Source organism: Carassius auratus, chromosome 17 (genome assembly GCF_003368295.1).
Source record: "Carassius auratus strain Wakin chromosome 17, ASM336829v1, whole genome shotgun sequence".
Lineage (NCBI taxonomy): Eukaryota > Metazoa > Chordata > Actinopteri > Cypriniformes > Cyprinidae > Carassius > Carassius auratus.
In genome coordinates, this window is record NC_039259.1 from 1,781,669 (window position 1) to 1,799,668 (window position 18,000).

At 37.5% G+C, this 18,000-nt stretch overlaps 1 protein-coding gene and 1 long non-coding RNA gene across 7 annotated transcripts in view; one reads left to right on the forward strand and one right to left on the reverse strand.

Annotated features, from left to right (window-relative positions):
• Positions 1-191: 191 nt before the first annotated feature.
• Positions 192-3,864, reverse strand: LOC113116951 (uncharacterized). 3 transcript variants are annotated; one of them, XR_003294105.1, is made up of 4 exons: positions 2,966-3,864; positions 909-1,012; positions 529-650; positions 192-416 (listed from the first exon to the last, which is right to left on the reverse strand). It is a non-coding gene; the product is annotated as an uncharacterized LOC113116951 (long non-coding RNA). The 3 variants fall into 3 exon arrangements; XR_003294107.1 differs by lacking the exon at positions 2,966-3,864 and adding an exon at positions 2,549-2,612; XR_003294106.1 differs by lacking the exon at positions 2,966-3,864 and adding an exon at positions 2,293-2,369.
• The window catches only part of fermt2 (FERM domain containing kindlin 2), a 40,767-nt gene continuing 25,411 nt past the window's right edge, over positions 2,645-18,000 (forward strand). For all 4 annotated transcript variants that reach the window (XM_026285261.1, XM_026285262.1, XM_026285263.1 and 1 more), the window contains exons 1-3: positions 2,645-2,866; positions 3,872-4,029; positions 14,637-14,870. In XM_026285261.1, the coding sequence (XP_026141046.1) occupies positions 3,873-4,029; positions 14,637-14,870 (391 nt within the window). In that variant the 5' untranslated portion in view covers positions 2,645-2,866; position 3,872. The remainder of the gene's footprint in view (positions 2,867-3,871; positions 4,030-14,636; positions 14,871-18,000) is intronic.

Genomic DNA, 18,000 nt, shown 5'->3' on the forward strand with positions numbered 1-18,000 from the left:
TCTGTTTCCCTGGGTCTCAGTTCTGCTCTTAATGTCATTAAACAGTGATGCTCTTATAATGAGTCACCTCCGTGCTCTTGTTCATCACAAGGCCAATCAGAGAGAACCTTCCTCAGAAAAACACTCAATCTATTTATTTTTAAATAAAATACGGGACATTACCAGAACAGGACACTGGAAGGCAGCACAAATCAATAACATTTACACACACACAGTTCCTCTTTATATTTTATAGGTTTATCACAAACCAAGCACAGTCTTGCTATGTTCCTCAAGGTTTGGGCATCACTCATAGTTGAGAGTTTTCTGTCAAATGGGTGTTACGTTACAGAAATCTGACCAATATTGTGTTTTCCTTAATGCTGGATGTGTTTCATCTTGTGTCTTCTCCAGATGTTCACTGCTGGACTGGAGTGCTGTGGAAATGTAGATCATTTGGGAATAATCTTGTGAATAATGTGAGTTCAACACACATGAGCTTAAGTGTATACGAAGGCGTTTTAAATCAGATTTCTAGCAGTTTTGGACCTGTAACAGGAGAGACCCATGAGAGAGTGTGTCCACTAGAGGGCAGCCATCCTTGGACAGTTTACCTCTGATCCTCCAGCCAGTGAATCTGCTTCAGCTCACACTATCTGCTCTCCCCATGTCTGGAGATACAATCATTCTTATATTTAATTTACTACATAAATAATAATAGCATTAACAGAAACCACAGCTATTTTGCACCATTTAATAAATAATCCTCAGCATTACAAGCACACTTTTAGGGACAATTCCACGATTTCAATGTAAAAATGACTAATTTAAGTTGTAATGTGTGTAATAGTTTCCACCACAGCTCTCTCTCTCTCTCTCACACACACACATACACACACAGAGAGAGAGAGAGAGAGAGAGAGAAACACCTCTTCTTGTGAAGCTCTTCCCATCCTCTTCATTCCCTGCTCTGCATCACAGACTGTTGTTTACACAGTAATTAAAACACAGCCTAAAAAAGGCAATGACTCTCCTGCCAGACACAGAGGAGAGAGGGAGAGAGAGAGAGAGAGAGAGAGAGAGAGAGAGGTTATAAATTGTTGTGATGCAGTCCAGGACTCAGCACAGATTCCTGCTCCAGAGTTCAGGAGAAGCTGGACTTCAGCTCTGTTCGACTTATTCAATGCATTTTAATCAAAACATTATACTTTTTTTCTCTCTCTCACATCTGAAATAGCATGTAGGTTTTATGTCAGATGGACAGCTGTAAAATACCGTATAATATCAATATTAACTGACTTCAGAAGCAACTTCACATGAAGATGATGATGATAAAATGTAATTAAATCTTAGATCTATAGTAAACATGAGATCAGATGAGAAGGGAGGAGAATAGAGAGATGGATACTAAATATTTCACTAGTAAAATAACTTATAGTCTATCATACAGATATCTTACAACATTTCATCCCCATAAAAGGTGTTTAGGATCCCTGTAGTCATGATATTCCAGATGGCCTGTTAACTCTTATTTACTCTCAAGCTGTGAAGCTATAATTCAACATCAGTGCTGTGTTTATAAGCTACTGTTAACTGATTACTATCAGTGATGACAATCATTAAACACAGTTAACCCATTCAGTTCGTGATTTCAAAGAAAGGATAAATAGCTAGGCTGCTTCAATTAGGAGAAAGTGAACTAATGACTGGAAAAGCAGAACGCTTTACAAGAATGTTAAGCGAAGTTCCCATTAAGAGATTAATGTTTTCTGAACGGTCAAAACAGTTTTATTTATTTATTTTTATGTGAACGTCATTTAATAATTTTGCTAACATGATGGGAACGTTACTTTAAAATGTTCTCAAAACATTCTGCAAAAAGCTACTCACATTAAAAATGTTAGGTGAATGTCCAACTAAAACATTTTAGAAAAGAAGAAAAAAAAAAACCTTGCATGAATGATAAAGTTTTTGTGCTTAAGAAAAATTTAAGAATGGTTGAAGTGAACTGGAAAAGCAGAATGCTTTAAAGATCTACTCTAGAAAATTCACAGCCCTCCAAAGATATTTTCTAAGAACGTTTTGATAAAGTTATGAAAACGTTATTTCTGAATGCTCCCTGAACGTTCAAAACAACGTCTATTTTATGTTTTTGTGTGAACGTTTCGCAGGCATCATGAGGATGTTAGGCTTCTTTTGAATCTGAAACAATAGCATTAAAAATGTTGGGTGAGCGTAAAACTAAAACATTTCAGAAATAAAAAATATATATAGCCTAATTAACTATTGTAAAAAAAGAGGCATGTTTTGTACCTCTAAGAACGGTTAGAACCGCAGTAAAGAGCAGAGAACGCCTGGCCAATGTTCTGATAAGGTTCCTGTTAGCTACATTTACTTTAATTTGCATTTAATTTGTTCATTTTTGAATTTCACACATTTACAGGAAGGTATGATAGTGTTCTCAGCGATATACGGGTTCTTGCTGAAAACAGTTGCATCGAAAAGGAAGCAAAGAGCTTTGCTGGTTTCTAACGATATAATTTAAATTAAATAATAATAATAAAAATACCTGACGTCAGTATTTATCAAGAACACGTCATGAAGTGATGATGGAAAGCGCGAGCCGATCCGCGTGAGTGACGTTATCTGAGGGCGGGGGAAGGGAGAGAGAGAGAGAGAGAGAGATAGAGAGAGCGAGCCCACTGGACTCCATTAACACAGAACCCTTCAGGAGGTCCGCCGCTGGACTTTGGCGATTTTTCTTTTTTTGGGAACGTTCCTCATGATAGGATTAAACACGCGGTCGAAGGACAGAAAGCACGTCGCCTGTTGAAGTTTTGGGGAATAAAGTGGTGTTTTGCGGATTTGTTTCGGCGGATTTGTGAAGGTTAGTGAACGCTATGATTTCACCCAGGCTCTCAGGATTTGTCTGGCGCAACTCTGAATAAAAATCTCCCAGTTGCGCTCCTCAAACCCTGCTGCTCACTTGGCTTCGATGACGTGTGCTCGTATTCAACCAAAAAGCGAGCAAACCGTAACTTTCTCCTTCATTTCGGTGTGTTTTCTCTCATTGACCTGGCTGTCTGTATTGAGTTGGCGTGTGGAGCGGGGCTGCTGACGTCACCGGAGCCCCAGCTCAGAGTTTGACCGTTAGTCGCTCGAGCTACAGGTCTAACTTCACTAAACCTCCAGTGTGACATTCTGTTGTGACTTAGTAAACTAGGATTTAACAACGTGTTCAGTCCACACAGGCTTCTAGAAATAATAGACATTTGGATTATTTTGATTACGTTAAAAAATACAACTAACACAATAAAAACATAAAAAACATGATTTGTGAAAAAAAAAACGGATTTATCTGTTTTTGCAAACAAACTATTCATAATTATTCTAATGTATGATGCCTAATATTTAATTATTCTAATAACATTATCAATTCATTCAGAGCTAAAGAGTATGTATGTATTTTCAAATTTGCACCTTTTTGATTGCTAACTATTGTCTGCAATGCTGTTAGCTCATAAAGTAGTGTGCTGCCTGGCCGGAGAGCATCATAAGTGCACTCTGTAGTGTCCAAAATTTGTTTATGTGGGAAGCTGACTAGTTTTTGAGATCTGTCGTTTTAAAGCACTCTTAAGAGGGAACTTAAGTTACTTGCCTGAGATCTGGTGTGAGCTAGTAGTTGCATATTTGATGGTCTTGTGTTTGTTGTGTTGTTTTTATGTGTTTGCTGTCTTAGTTCTGGCTGGTTCTGTTTTATATGTTGTTCTTTTGGAAAGCACCTTGGTCAGCATGAGTTATTTTAAATGTGCCATACAAAACAAGCTTTGATCTTGATGTAGCCTGTAGGCCACTAGTTGCTGAATTTGACCGATCATAATGGTTTCTGTAGGATGGCGTTGGATGGTATACGGATGCCGGACGGCTGCTACGCGGATGGGACCTGGGAGCTGAAGATGAACGTCACTGACCTCAACAGGGACGTGTCTCTCAGAGTCACCGGGGAGATCCACATCGGCGGTGTGATGCTCAAACTTGTGGAGAAACTCGGTACGTACACGGTTTACACCCTTCAGTCTGTGGTCTCAGATGCCCACACTTACACCGCTCCCATTGACTCAGGGTTGATTAATCACTGGAAACTGAGTAATATTACACAGATTCAACTACAATCATCATACACTGAATTCAGGTGAATTTAATGTGAAGTTAGTGATCCCTGGTGCTCTGTAGCCCGTTTTCTTTCATTATTTATAATAATAAACCAATACATATAAAAAAAAAAAAAAGGAAAAGCTTATGATTTTTTTTTCATGAAAAACCTTAATGGTTGATTACTAATTATTCCCTTTGCTTTTTTACACGAGTGTGCTTGTGTCAGAGATTGAGACCAATTTATTTTGGTCAGAAACGAGGGTTTGGGATGATATTAAATGTACCATAGTCTGCTTCCCCGCTGTTCATCCTTGTTGTTTAGAGCTCCAGAACAAATCAGCCTTTGTTTCTGTGCTCGTCCCACTCCATGAAGACGGGGTCATATGAAGGAAGATGGAGAACACATGTCTGCTGATTCTCCCTCGTCAAGCCATCGCTGTATTAGCAGCTACAGTCTTGTTTGGTGTGTTTGTGAAACCCTGAGATGAGACGACTCCTAAAGTGTTGTGTGAACTGTCAGCTGTGCCTGCTGTTGTTTTCTTCTTCGCTGGTGACTGTGGCACGCCAGGACCTCCTGCGGCTCTACCTTCATCTTTAAACCATGTAAAAAACAGCTTTGTGTGAGAACTCATCCAGGATCTAGTTAGCCGTGCATCAACCCTGTAAACTCTTCAGGAATGTGTAGTGGCGCTATGGGAGAGAGCTTGTGCTAGTTTACAGCACATGTCAGCTGCTAACCCCTCAGAGAGAGACACTCAAACATCATTTCTTCAGGCGTGCGGCTGGAGATTCCTGCTTGGATACAAAATGTTGTCGTACTCCTCTCCTGTCCACTTCACTACTGTCTTTTGGTTGAGGAGAAATGCTGTCTGTTGGCTCATTAAACCAACAGGGGTACAGTTTGTAGAATTAGAAAACCTATGATCCACAAATGCCCCATTCACCCCCTGGGTGTTTCTTTATTATATATTTTGCCTTCAGCTGCCATTGTGTGTGTAAGCACATCTTTCTGATTCTGATTTCATTAGGAGCGCAGTGCTCTTTGCTCTGTTTAACTCTTTGCTCACTTTTGACCCTTTTCAATTATTTAAGTCAGGCTTTACAGGGTTAAACAGCTCAGTGGTTGAGTGGGTTCTTGGATGCTTTGAGCTCTCTGGATGCCAAATACCATACAGATAATGTGCACATGTGTTTATTTTCTCCTGTGACATATTGTGGGATCTGTGAGAGGAAAGCCATGCCGATCATGACCAGGTTAACAAACTCAAAACCATTGCAGTTTGTCTTTCTCTTGAGCTGTTTTCTTTGAATCTTTCCCTTCATCCTGCTGTAACATTGCATCTTTAAGAACAGGTGCCTCTAAATTGTTCTCGGGTGACGTCGTCATGTTATCGTGAGCTCTGTGATCGCTGGAAAGGAGTCGAATGACTTGTGTTTTGCCCTTGTGTCTGTCCTGCTTTATGAAGACAAAGATGCCATACGTCTCTGGTGTTCATGACCCTTCTGTGTCATGAAATCCATTCTGTACCTTTGACATGATACGCCTGTCCTGCTCTTCCTTTCTTTCATGTTTAAAGTGCAGACGTCTGTCGTTCGGTCTGTGCTGTTCTTTGGAACTAAGAGTGTATGCAAACCTCAGTCGGGCTAAATGCATCTCAAATTAACCTTTGAAATGAAATGTTGCTGTTTAGTTAAAGTAACACAGTAGAACACAATGCTGCTCTGTCCAGTTCATTTGTGCTGCTGAGCACTTTTCAGACTCTCTAAATGTACCTCAGGATCACTTACAACATGCATTAAACACAAAAGTGTGACATGTTCACTTTGACATTTGTGCAGTTCTTAATAATGTTTGTTTCAGACAAGTTAAATGAACTTCCTTCACTCACTGAGTTGAACACAGCCAAAATGAGCCTATAACTAAGAGAAGTCCTTAGCACAGCTATATTCCAGAAGTCAACGCTTTTTCATTTTGACAATTGATATTATAGAGTGACGACTGATATTTAGGCCTATATAATTTAATTTCTGTATCTGGTATACTGTTATAAAAATCTCATTTATTTACTTTGCAAGCATCAGAATGTCATCATATAAATATCAGCATCTGCACCAAGTGTCATATTGTTTGCTCAGTTTGAGTCTCTGAATAAAGTTGAGTTTTCTTTATTTTTTTTCTCATGTTTTGATAAAAGTAAACCAAGTGAGAAACCGTGGTGAACAGAGATCTGTAATAATACACATCCGACTTCTCTTATGTTCACGCTGGCTTTGATTCTGTAAAAATTATAAAGGTCTGCATCGATGGTTTCATGAAGAACCTTTACTTCCACAGAAGGTTCTTTATAGTAGAACAAGGATGGTTCTATTATTGAAATGTTCAGTATATCCGTCCATGTTCATCTCGTCTCTGTCCTGTATCGATAGGCTTTAGATCTAATGGGATAAATCAGTAATGCCAGGAAAGCACTCTCTCATTGATTACAGCGCTCATTCCCTGAAGCAGCGTCTCAGCAGATTCGGTTTAATAAATGATGCTCAGGGGCCGTGACCCAAACCCTTCAGTTCTGCCAGAAAGAGCAGTATATTCCTCCGGTTCAGGCTGATTTGATTCAGTTGTGCCTGCTGCGTGCTCTCATTTTGACTCGATGTGTGTGAAAGATGAATAAGAGAGTCAGATTTCATTGAGACTGATAACCCCTGACAGTGTGTTTAATGTTGACATTTTAGGTGTTTCTGATAATTACTCAAATTACAGTCTTTATTAATATAAATAATGATAATAATACAAATAAATAAGAAATCTTATTCTTAAGGTAAGCATTTACATCACGTCTCTAAAGCACACATTGGTGTTGACGGACTGTCCATGTAAAGTACATTTTATTAAGGTTTTTATCATACTCATGGCATCAAAATAATGAATATCGTTTTCAGTATTTTTGTCTCATTTTCCAGTCTAAACATCCCTTGAAAGTAGACAATTCACTGAGTTTATGCTTAAAACAAGAATAGATATCTGTCCGTGGGGCATCAACACTTTACCTTAATGACCCCGTTGACAAATATTTGTTCTTTTATTCATAATTTCATTCAATTTAGAAAACAAGACTTATCTTATGTTGTTATCTTATGCCTTTTTGTAATTTTTATACATTTATACCAGAAAAAGCCATAAAAACAATCAATTAATAAAATATTAATCCTTTTTAAGATATAATGAAATGCATTTACATATTCTAGTTAAGCAGTTATTTTAAGTTGTTTTATTGTTTTTTGCTTTGTAAAATGAAGTTAAAAGTAACTGTAGTTACTGTAGTTAAATAAAACTAAAGTATAAAAGTTTTTGCTTAAAATAAAAAGAATTTGAACCAAAATCAAATAAAATATAAATAAACTTGTTTATTTCAGCAGCTACTTGCCAAAGCAACATTTCTCATTTTCATTGTTTTACTTGATATACTAAAATAATAACAAAGTATTATCAATTATTAATACATTAATAGAAATATTTATAAAGTGATTGGAAAAGCACAACAAAATTACAAAAACTTTAATTATGAAATTATAATAATATTTTATAATAGCACATTGTGTGCTCCCTAGACATTTAGAGAACAAATTGATATATTTTGTTCTTTTGATTTATTATTTTCTTTCATTGATCTGTAAAAGGACTTAAAGTCTTGAATTTAACTTCTCCCAGCCTGCTGAACTCATTTAATATGTGGTCTGAAACAGACACAGTCAGCAACCCACCTGCACTTCATATTGAAAATGATCGTTTCTCTCCATCAGACAAAACTCAGAGTCATGTTTGAGAGAATATAGCGACATGAGGCACGGCCTTCATTCCTTTTCTTTCGCAGTGCTGTTCAAATCATAATGTTTCTTGTGAGTAAGAGGACACATCATAAATGGAGCGGGGAAACATTTAGTGCAGACTCCGTGGCAAACGCTAACAGTGTAAGAATCTGCAGTGTGAGTGCTGGCCAAGAGAAACCCTGCCCTCTTAAGGCAGTGAAGAAACACACACTCCTGGCGAAGGGAGCGTGTATTATTAGAGTGGGAAACAGAAACCCTAAAAAGTAAGCCAGCTCAGAGTGACATCATTGGGAAGGTCAAGAACAGACTTTTCTGTGAGGCCTCTTGACCAAACCGTCATTTGTTCCAGACGTCTGGTTCGTCATGAAGGAGGGAAGCGCTGATCCGGACTCTGCTGTAGGAGGGGTTTTAATGCATGTCGAGCTCAGTTTGGTGACGTGGGGGTCCTCTGGCAAACAGGAAATGACTTCAAACGTTTGGCTCGTTCCCTGGATGTTGCCATCATCCTGATGTTTTCTGCTGCTGCTCACAGACTCTTTCATTGTTTTCAGATGTTTATTATTATTCGGGAGCATTTACTGACTAAATTCAGTATGAAATAGTATAGTTTTTTCCTGGTAAGTATAATTGAAAGTTTAGCCTGGTAAAGTAAAGAATGCTTCTGTCCTGTACTGTCCTAATGTGATCATGGCAGAGCTACAGCGAGAGGAATGTGGAGACTGCAAGGAAATGCTCATGATTTATCAGAGGATGCTTCACTTCCTCTGTCATTTTCTCCCCTTTCCTTCCTCAAATCAAGACATTTGTGGATTTTTTTGCCTGTCCTGCTACACCTGCTGTGTATGTGTGTGTGTGTGTGTGTGTGTGTATGTATATATATATGAACTTTTATTTATTATTGCAATTATTTACCATTTTAAGTTTAAAATATATACATTTTTCTTTGTTCAGCTTTCATCTTGATCCACTTTTGAGTCATAGGAGCCTAGAAAACTATCATCTTATCTAATGTATAATATAATAGATAAATAATATACACTGAATGAATATAAAATGTATATAATTTAATTTTCATTAATTATAAATGCAGTTTTGTATTTGTAATTTGATTTAAATTATTGCCATAATACTAAAATATATATATTTATTTATATATATATATATATATATATATATATATATATATATATATATGTATATATATATATATATATATATATATATATATATATATATTTATTTGTAAAATTAAGAAATATAGACAAGCTAAATGCAACAAGCTTGGCATTGCACAAGTGTTATTATTAATGAAAAGCCAGGACCGTTAAATAAATAAATAAATATATATATATATATATATATATATATATATATATGTGTGTATATATATGTGTATATATATGTGTATATGTAATAAATTGTTAAAATGACCTGATGTTTTTTTTTTTTTTTATTCGACCGCAGCGTGACCGGTCACGTCGGATTGCACGCGTCTTTTACGTCCCTCTCTAGATTGACATTCATTATAATTCCTCTCTCACGGGAGACACTTCAAAGATTTTACACACTCAAAGTTATCAAGACCGTTGTGAAAGGTAGTCAGTGGAAGTACAGTGTGTCAGAACTCATACGTGTTATCGTGACTACTCCATATACAAGCAAAACATGAGAGCTTGAATCATTAAAGTTCCAGAACTCGACTGTCTTTCGTCACATCCTTGTCTTTATTTTTCATATTGCCTGTGCATAATTTTGCTGGCTTCTGCAGCACATCACACTATAAATAAACACAAAATTGCTTACTTTATGTCCTCCTGCACAGCATGGATCATTTATCATAGTGCTCACTGCTCTCAAATGTTGGTCTGGAGCCCTGCTAACCTAAACTTCTCATTTGCACTTACATATTGTTGCTCTTTGTTAGTTTTGCTTCTATTGTCCTCCTTTGTATATTGCTTTGGATAAAAGCATCTGCTAAATGTAAATGTTATATATATATATTTACTAGAATGTTGGCCATTTTGCTAATTCTAGTGGATTTTAACAAATGAGGTTGGTGTTAATGTTAAAGGTACAGGGCAAATTAAATTGTTTACTAGTTTGTTTTTATTTGTATTTATTTTTTTAGTTGTTGAATGCTGAGTGCAGCTTATGCATTTGTGCAGCTCTGTTGGTCTTCAAGGCTCTGTAATTGTCTAATCTATGATACAGGAAGTAGTTACTGTAAGAAGCAGCCCTACCCAGCACAGAGCTTTCCTGTTGCATTGATCAAATCTAGCTGTGATTTAATGTTTTAGGCTTGATTACTTACACTGAAGCCCTCTGGGAAGGGAAACCGCTCTACGCCTGCTTTCAAGGCTGCTCTTAGAAGCTTGATAATTTCAGCATCATGTGTGGAAATGTATGACCAGCACAAAGACCCAGTTGTGTCCCGTTTTACTGTACTTTACATTCAAGTGAACATTCATCGTTTGTTTAATTGTAGTGTATTGTGCCATTCACAAATGTAGTTTATAGTCATCAATGAAAAAAAGGAAGCTGTATTCTTAAAGCAGCGTAACACTGTTTTTGATCAGGACCGCAGCACAGGAAGTGTGTTTGTGATTTGTAGGGCGTTTTCACACATGTCCGTGTGTTCATGCGTCTCTCTGCAGTACAGTTAAATGCGTCCTATTACTTAGCATGGATTCAGTTCGTTCCAGCATTACGTCATCTGCTGGCAGGCTGTATTTTTAGCCAAGAAATGCAATTGGCTGGCAGCTAATTAAATTCCAGCCCTCTGTTTAGCCTGTTTGATGGATGGTCAATGAATGGCTGTTCTTCCAGCACTCCGTCTGATAGCAGGGCAGGACCGGGGCGGGACGACCAATCACCATCCAGCTGAGGAGGGAATTCACTGGGGATCCTCTGGAAAAAGTGTGTGTGTGTGTGTGCGCATGAGTTTATTCCATGGCACAGTGTTTTAATGACTCATGTGTGGATCAAAGATGAAATCATACTAGTCCCAAAAATGGACTGGCATTATTTAATTTAAATCGTTGCGGGATGTTTGGCACAAGCGTGGCCGGATGCTGTTCAGGGCGAGTCCTCGGGCTGCTGTCAAGTGTTTAACTAAGTCACCAGCTGACTGCTCCACCCATAAAGAGATCCATCTGTGTCTGCCTTTATTCCCTTCCCATCACAGGAAAGAAGGAATAAGAACCATGTTTAATACATAGATTTCACTAATATCAGTGCAATCTTTTTGTAGCCTCTCTTTAAATTATAATTGTATCAACAAAATTGATGGAGCCCTACTGTATGTATTTGTATGTATTGATTTAATGATTTCAATATGCTTATTATATAAAACACAAGTATTTTAAACTTTCAGTAATTATTGTTTGTGGGTGAATGTGTGCCACACCCTGTTTAATAATGTAAAGGAACAGATTTTTTTTTAAGGGTCTATACATTTGTTTTGTATGACACAGAGTATTTATCTATTTTATTTTATTTATATAGGTCTTTGAAACGATCTTGCTAAGTTTTAAATTGGACTTTTACCTGTTATTGTGGTGGAACTGGTGCTCTAGAGTCTAGAGCACCAGTTCCCAAAATAAACCACAATCCATCCACAAACCACTAGACTCTAGACTAACATGGTCCTATATGAATACAGGGCTTGACATTAAATGTACAGGTTGAAGGACCTGCCACTAGAGGGCGCACTACCAACACAACAATCACGTCGTTTGATGACGCTAAGAAGGAGCGTGGGATGATGGGATGTGTTGTCTTCTACCCAGCCGCTGACAGCCATCAATCAGACAGAAAGATAAATCATGGATTTAACGCAAGTTCAGTTTGTGCGAGTAGATTACATTCAAAGTCAGTGCAAAGACGCGATCAGACTATGGATCAGACGCATCCTCGCGTGGGTCTAGAGACACGATGACCTGCGTTTGGCGTGTATGCCCCATAACACTAATCTTGTTGATTGTTATAATAGCATACGTTTTCTGTAAAGATACGAATCAAAACAACTCACCTGTCGAGTTCGGCATCTCTTTCTAGTGGAAATTTGTCACGAAGCTACTTCCGCATTTTTCCACGACACTGTTGTCATGTGGTTTCTACGTCAGTAAAGGGGGTAACATAGGGTAACTAATGTAATTGACAGGCGACTGCACTGCCCCGTGTCACTGTTTAGATGGGGATTTTCTCATGATTTACAAGTAGTTGAAAACATTAGAGATATTGTTAGTAATCAGCTGGACAAATATATATAACACTGTGGATTTTGGTGGATTTTGGATATTTTACTATCTTACAAATTGTTCCTTTAAGGCTATTTTTGTGGTGTAACTGTAATTATTTCTAAAGCAGTTCATCTCAACTAATCAGTGTTCTGTCAGTTCAAATCAGCATATTGGTGATATTTGACACTAGAAATTAAATTTACCTTTACAAAGATTCATTCTTTCCTAACTTCATTGAACGTAAAGTATGTCATCTTTCATGCTAAATTATGTCACGTTTGTTTCTTCTTGTTAAAACCTGTGCATGTTTAACTAAGTCTTTCCCATTTAAATTTGGGAACAACTCAGTCAAGTTCTCTTTTTCTTGTCAAGCCCTGAAAAGTGGATTCAGTGAAGCATTGGGTTTTAGTTTATCTTTGATGGGTGGTTTAGTCCTTTTCATCTGGTGAGGAAGTGTAAGTTTATGTAATCTTTAAAGTGCATGCTGGTGCTTCACGCACCTTACTGGCTTATCTTTTTGTGGATCTACAATAAATCCTCAGAAATCATCTACAAGACAGAATGGGAGCATAGAGGACAGTGCTTATTTGTTGGCAATTTCGGGAAGTCTGTTGCCCTGTATTTCCTTGTTCTTCAGAGATGACTGTAGACTGTCACTCGTTGAGTAGTCTTTTCTTCTGTTATGTTGTTATGGAGAAGGACACCACAGTTGGCCAGTGAACGACACACAGTCATTGAAATGCAACCAGTGTGTTTTTTTGTTGTTGCTGGGTGTGGAGGAGAAAAACCCAGTCAGAAAGAGGATTAGAGAGATGTTTGGAGAAATCGATAGTCACATTCATTGTTTTGTCCTGATGAAATAAAGATTACAATCTATATTACAGTGCCTTTTTGTTTATTTATTTATTTATTTTTTTCTTAAGCCCATAATCCTTTCAAACCTTTCGGTGTCATCTAGCAAAAACCTAAATCAGTTTCTTTCTGGTTACAGAATATTATATAGCCCTAGTTTCATACCCGCCGTACTTGAGGGAAAAATGTTTCTTAGTTTTTCAACCAAAACATTAAAACCCCACAGAGGATGAAAGTCCCGGATCCATAGAAAACAGTTGTGTAAAACTACTATGAGTTCAACCAGATTCTTTCATTTAGAGTCTGGTCAGGAAGGGAGATGTAGGCGATCCTTTTTCACAGTCACACACACAAATAATGTGGGGAAACTGTATAGTGGTCTGCTGAGGGGAAACGGTTTCCTTTGTCTGCTCACATGCATACCTGTGTCCTGACATCAGTGATGGAGAGACGCCACTGGTCCAGCACACATTCACACAAGCCCCAGGATAGTTTGATTGGGTAATCATTGCACCGCAAACTCAATGAAAAGGTGAAGCCAGCTGCCAAACACACTCCTCAGTCACTCCTCATGTCACCTTTGTGTGCTCATTGTCAGAGTATGATGGGACTGGTGGGTCGCCATTTTTCAATACGTAATAGTACTGAAATGTTTGAAACTACACTGCGTGCTTTCATGCATTTCACACAGATTTATAATGAGAAGTTAAAATTCACCTCAGGTTTATTTGTGTACTGGGCAAAAGCACCTTTAACAGAAAATATACTAATAAAACTATTAATAAATACTATAAAAGCATCTCATATATATATAAGTTTGAGGGTGTAACTCTTCCAATTGAAGAAATTGTCATTTTTATTGTCATTTTTCTGTCTGTAAAGCAAGCATGAAATACTCATTATTTTACTACGCAGTTCTAGTATAATGGTATTATATGTCTGTTCAATAATAATAATAATAATAATTATTATTATTATTATTGTTATTATTATTATATAGTAAAGAAATACTTTGACTATGGTCAAAAACGAAAACTGAATTGGACACTTGGAATTAATTTTTTTTTTTACCCTTAATTTTGTTTGAATTTTACCTCATGGTATTGACAGTGGTATATGAAATATCAATATTTTTCAAGGTATTATATAGAAAATTCAATTTTCGTGCCACACTGGGCTTTGACTGCCCTCCTGAGCGCCCCAAAACAACCAAACAAACAAGCGCAGAGCCCTGCGTAGTGCTCTCCTGGTGATTATGAGTGGGATTCTTCTGCAGTGCACTTCCTGTGTTGTTTGTGTGTTGTTAGAGGAAAAGCAGGTTTAGAGTATCAGACTCGGGTTACAGTGTGAATGCAGAACAAAGAGCGAGACTTGACCCTGATCCTCTTACTCACACATACAAAGTTCACTTTCACAAACCCATCTGACACTTAACCGTGTTTCCCTCCAGCTGACCTCATTTCCTGCTCCATCGCATTGCCTTGTGTGCAGAGGCCAGCTTTAGCTCTTCTGCTCTTCACCCCTCCCTGTGCCTGTCAGTGTTTCAGTCTAGTTCCTAACCTTGTGGTATGTGTGTTCATGCAGATGTGAAGAAGGACTGGTCCGATCACGCGCTGTGGTGGGAGAAGAAGAAGACCTGGCTGCTAAAGACGCACTGGACGCTGGATAAATACGGCATTCAGGCCGACGCCAGGCTGCTCTTCACGCCGCAGCACAAGCTGTTACGCCTGCAGCTGCCCAACATGAAGCACATGAGGGTGAAGGTCAACTTCTCTGACCGCGTCTTCAAGGCCGTGTCCGACATCTGCAAAACCTTCAGTGAGTGCTGCTGCCTTCCCTAAAATATTGCTCCACTTCTCCCTAACTCCATTAGCCCTAACTCAATCTCCCCGCTGGTCGTGAAGAACAGTAAGTCTGGATAATTGTGTTATTCAGCGATACATTAGAGTGCATCCAGCCTCCAGTGCTGAGAACAGATGTAGGCTTTAGTGTAGAGATGGGGCTAAATCAGAAAACAGCGACAGATTAAAGACCCCATCAAATGCACTGACAAACAATGTGTTTTCATGTGCTGATGTATTTCCTGTAGAGCAATCTACTTTTTAAAAAGCCAATAGCCTTTAGCTTGGTAACACCCCAGCTAATGTTTGCATTATGTTTTTAAAATGGTACATTATACATATAGCAATAAACATCTGAAATATGCTGGGTTATCAATAGTGATCATCTGATTTGGGTTATAATGGGTTATGTGGAAAGTTATCTTGGACACTGATGATCGATGTAATGCCAATATACATGATATCAATCAGTTTAATGATAATAACACAATATTGCCACACTAGAGTTACTAATTTATCTAAATTATTTTAAAAATCAGTTTGTAAAAAAAAAAAAAAAATGTAGTCCTCATTAACAACAAACTAACGAAAAAAATTGCACCACCAAAAAATGTAATTTGCATTTTCAATGTCTTCAAAAACTAATGTGAGCGATCTAAATGAAGCCGGACATGAACCCATGCTTTAACTGTTGGTCTATATACACATGCATCAGATGTCTTGTTTTGTTCTCAGCATCTCAAACTATGCGTTTCTCTTCATAAGATGCTCACAGGTTGTCTGATTCATCCTGTTGTGCTCTTATTTCATCTGTAAATAAACCTAACACAGAATCTGGTTCACATGATGGTGCTGATGATATTCAGTACTGTGCTGCTTGAGTACTGTGATAATGCCATAGCACCGGGATCTAATAACTGAATTAGTTAAAGGTGTGCTTGAACACATTTCTTGTTTTCTGGTCTTTTGACTGGTCTTTATTATTTGTTAAACACACTGATCTGTATTGCGTAGCATAGATAAGACCCAGCATGCTCTGGACCGCTCCAAATCTTGTTTCATAAACGGTTCTTATCAGTGTAACTGGCTGATGGTAACTTTCCCTTGTCCATATTTAGAAATCATGGCCTTATGAACACTTGCATGTTGAATCTCTTTTGCTGTCAGTATTTGAAAAAAAAAAAAAAAAAAAAGTATTTCAACCAGAAAATAAGTGACCAGAAAATAAATGACCTCCTCTCACAAATTAAATTTAATTGATCCCAACTCTTGCTCTGTCTAAAACTTTAACACACAAAAATAGCCTGAAATGTTGGTATTTACATTTATTATTTATGTGAATAATTCGGTATGTCAATAGGATTTATTGTTGTAAAAGGCCAAAATAATCATTTTTGTAACTACAACATCTCTGTAACATTTCCAAAGCAGAACATCTAACAATATTTGTCATTTTCAAACCTGAAAAAATCCAAAAACAATAACAAAGATTGACATGAGAGATGTGTTTGATTCCTCTTAACAATTACAGGTCCTTAATGGTTCGATTTATTTTAGGAGTCAGTACATATACATTGGTAGCATTGATATAGATATTTTTTTTAGCTAAGACTTTAAAGTTTTTGTCTATATAAAACTGTGTAAGGTAAGTATTGAGACACAGTTAGGCCTGCCGTGATAGTCAATAAATCAATTAATTGCATGAAAAAAAAGAAGCAATTTTTCACGACACGCATTTTTTATTTTTTCATTCAAAATTTGGCATGTCATGATGTGGGGTTAGTCTGGAGCGCAGCCTGTGGACAGCCCACGGCAGAAAACACCTCTCCGATGGCACAGATGTCCCGGGAATAAGGAGATAACATCTCGCTAGAGTGGGCAGCTTTGGGAAGCGCCCTTCATTTGCTTGTGGATGTTTGCGTCTCAAGAGATACAGCATTGTACTTGCACTACTGCTTTAATACAATGCATACATCAAAAATAAACATTTCATTAGTACCCATTGTTTCTCTGTACTTGTACTGTGAACCATGACAATAAAGTTGACAGATATAATAAGTGCATTTAAGTGCCATTCAGTTGAGGTTTTAAATAAAGTTTTTTTTCTGAGATGCACATTAAACATTAAACACATAAAATCATCAACGTCATCTTTTAATTATTGAAAATTAAACTTTTAACTTTTTGGTAAACAAAGGGGATTTGCTATTAAAAATAAAACATGGATGAAATGTTGTGTGATTAAACCTAAAGAAAAAAATATATTTTATATATGATATATAATTTTAGTAGTAAGCTATGTACATTCTGCTGAACTATGGTAATACATCTCTGGCAAATACTTGATTTAAACTAAACCAGACTTTTATTTCGACGGGTTGACGTACCTTTACAGTTCTGTGTATGTGATGTGACACTAGTTTTACTCAAATCAAACGGTCAGATTCTCATGAAGTGACTGTCAGAGCAGTTCTGGAGATGTTGTTCATGTGTTCATGTCTTATTTGGTGAGACAGCAGACGCTAAAATCACCGGAGCGTCACGCACGCTTCAGTGTGTTTAATGAATGAAGACGCGCTTCTGCTCCATTCATTAACACAGAACATGCACGATTCATATTTAAATAGACTGTATAATGGTATAATGACGATGAACGAGAGAGAGAGAGTGTGAGGACAAGCGCCTCTAACACATCGGCCAAGCAGAAAAACTTATTGGCCGATGCCGATATGTGAAAAATACTAAATATTGGCCGATATATCAGCCTTGGCATTATATCCGTCTACCACTAATTATAACATACTGATGCTTTTCTGACATCATTTGTCGCATACTGTAATTTTCGGACTATATGTCGCACCGGAGTATGTCACATCAGTCCATAAATACATCATGACAAGGAAAAAAAAACATAAGTCGCACTGGACTATAAGTCTCATTTATTTAGAACCAAGAGAAAACATTACCGTCTCCAGCCGTGAGAGGGCGCTCTATGTCTTCAATGTAGACTACAGAAGCACTGAGCAGCATAGAGCGCATAGAGCTCTTGGTTCACGTCAAATTAATTTTGATAAGTCGTACCTGACTATAAGAAGCAGGATCAGCCA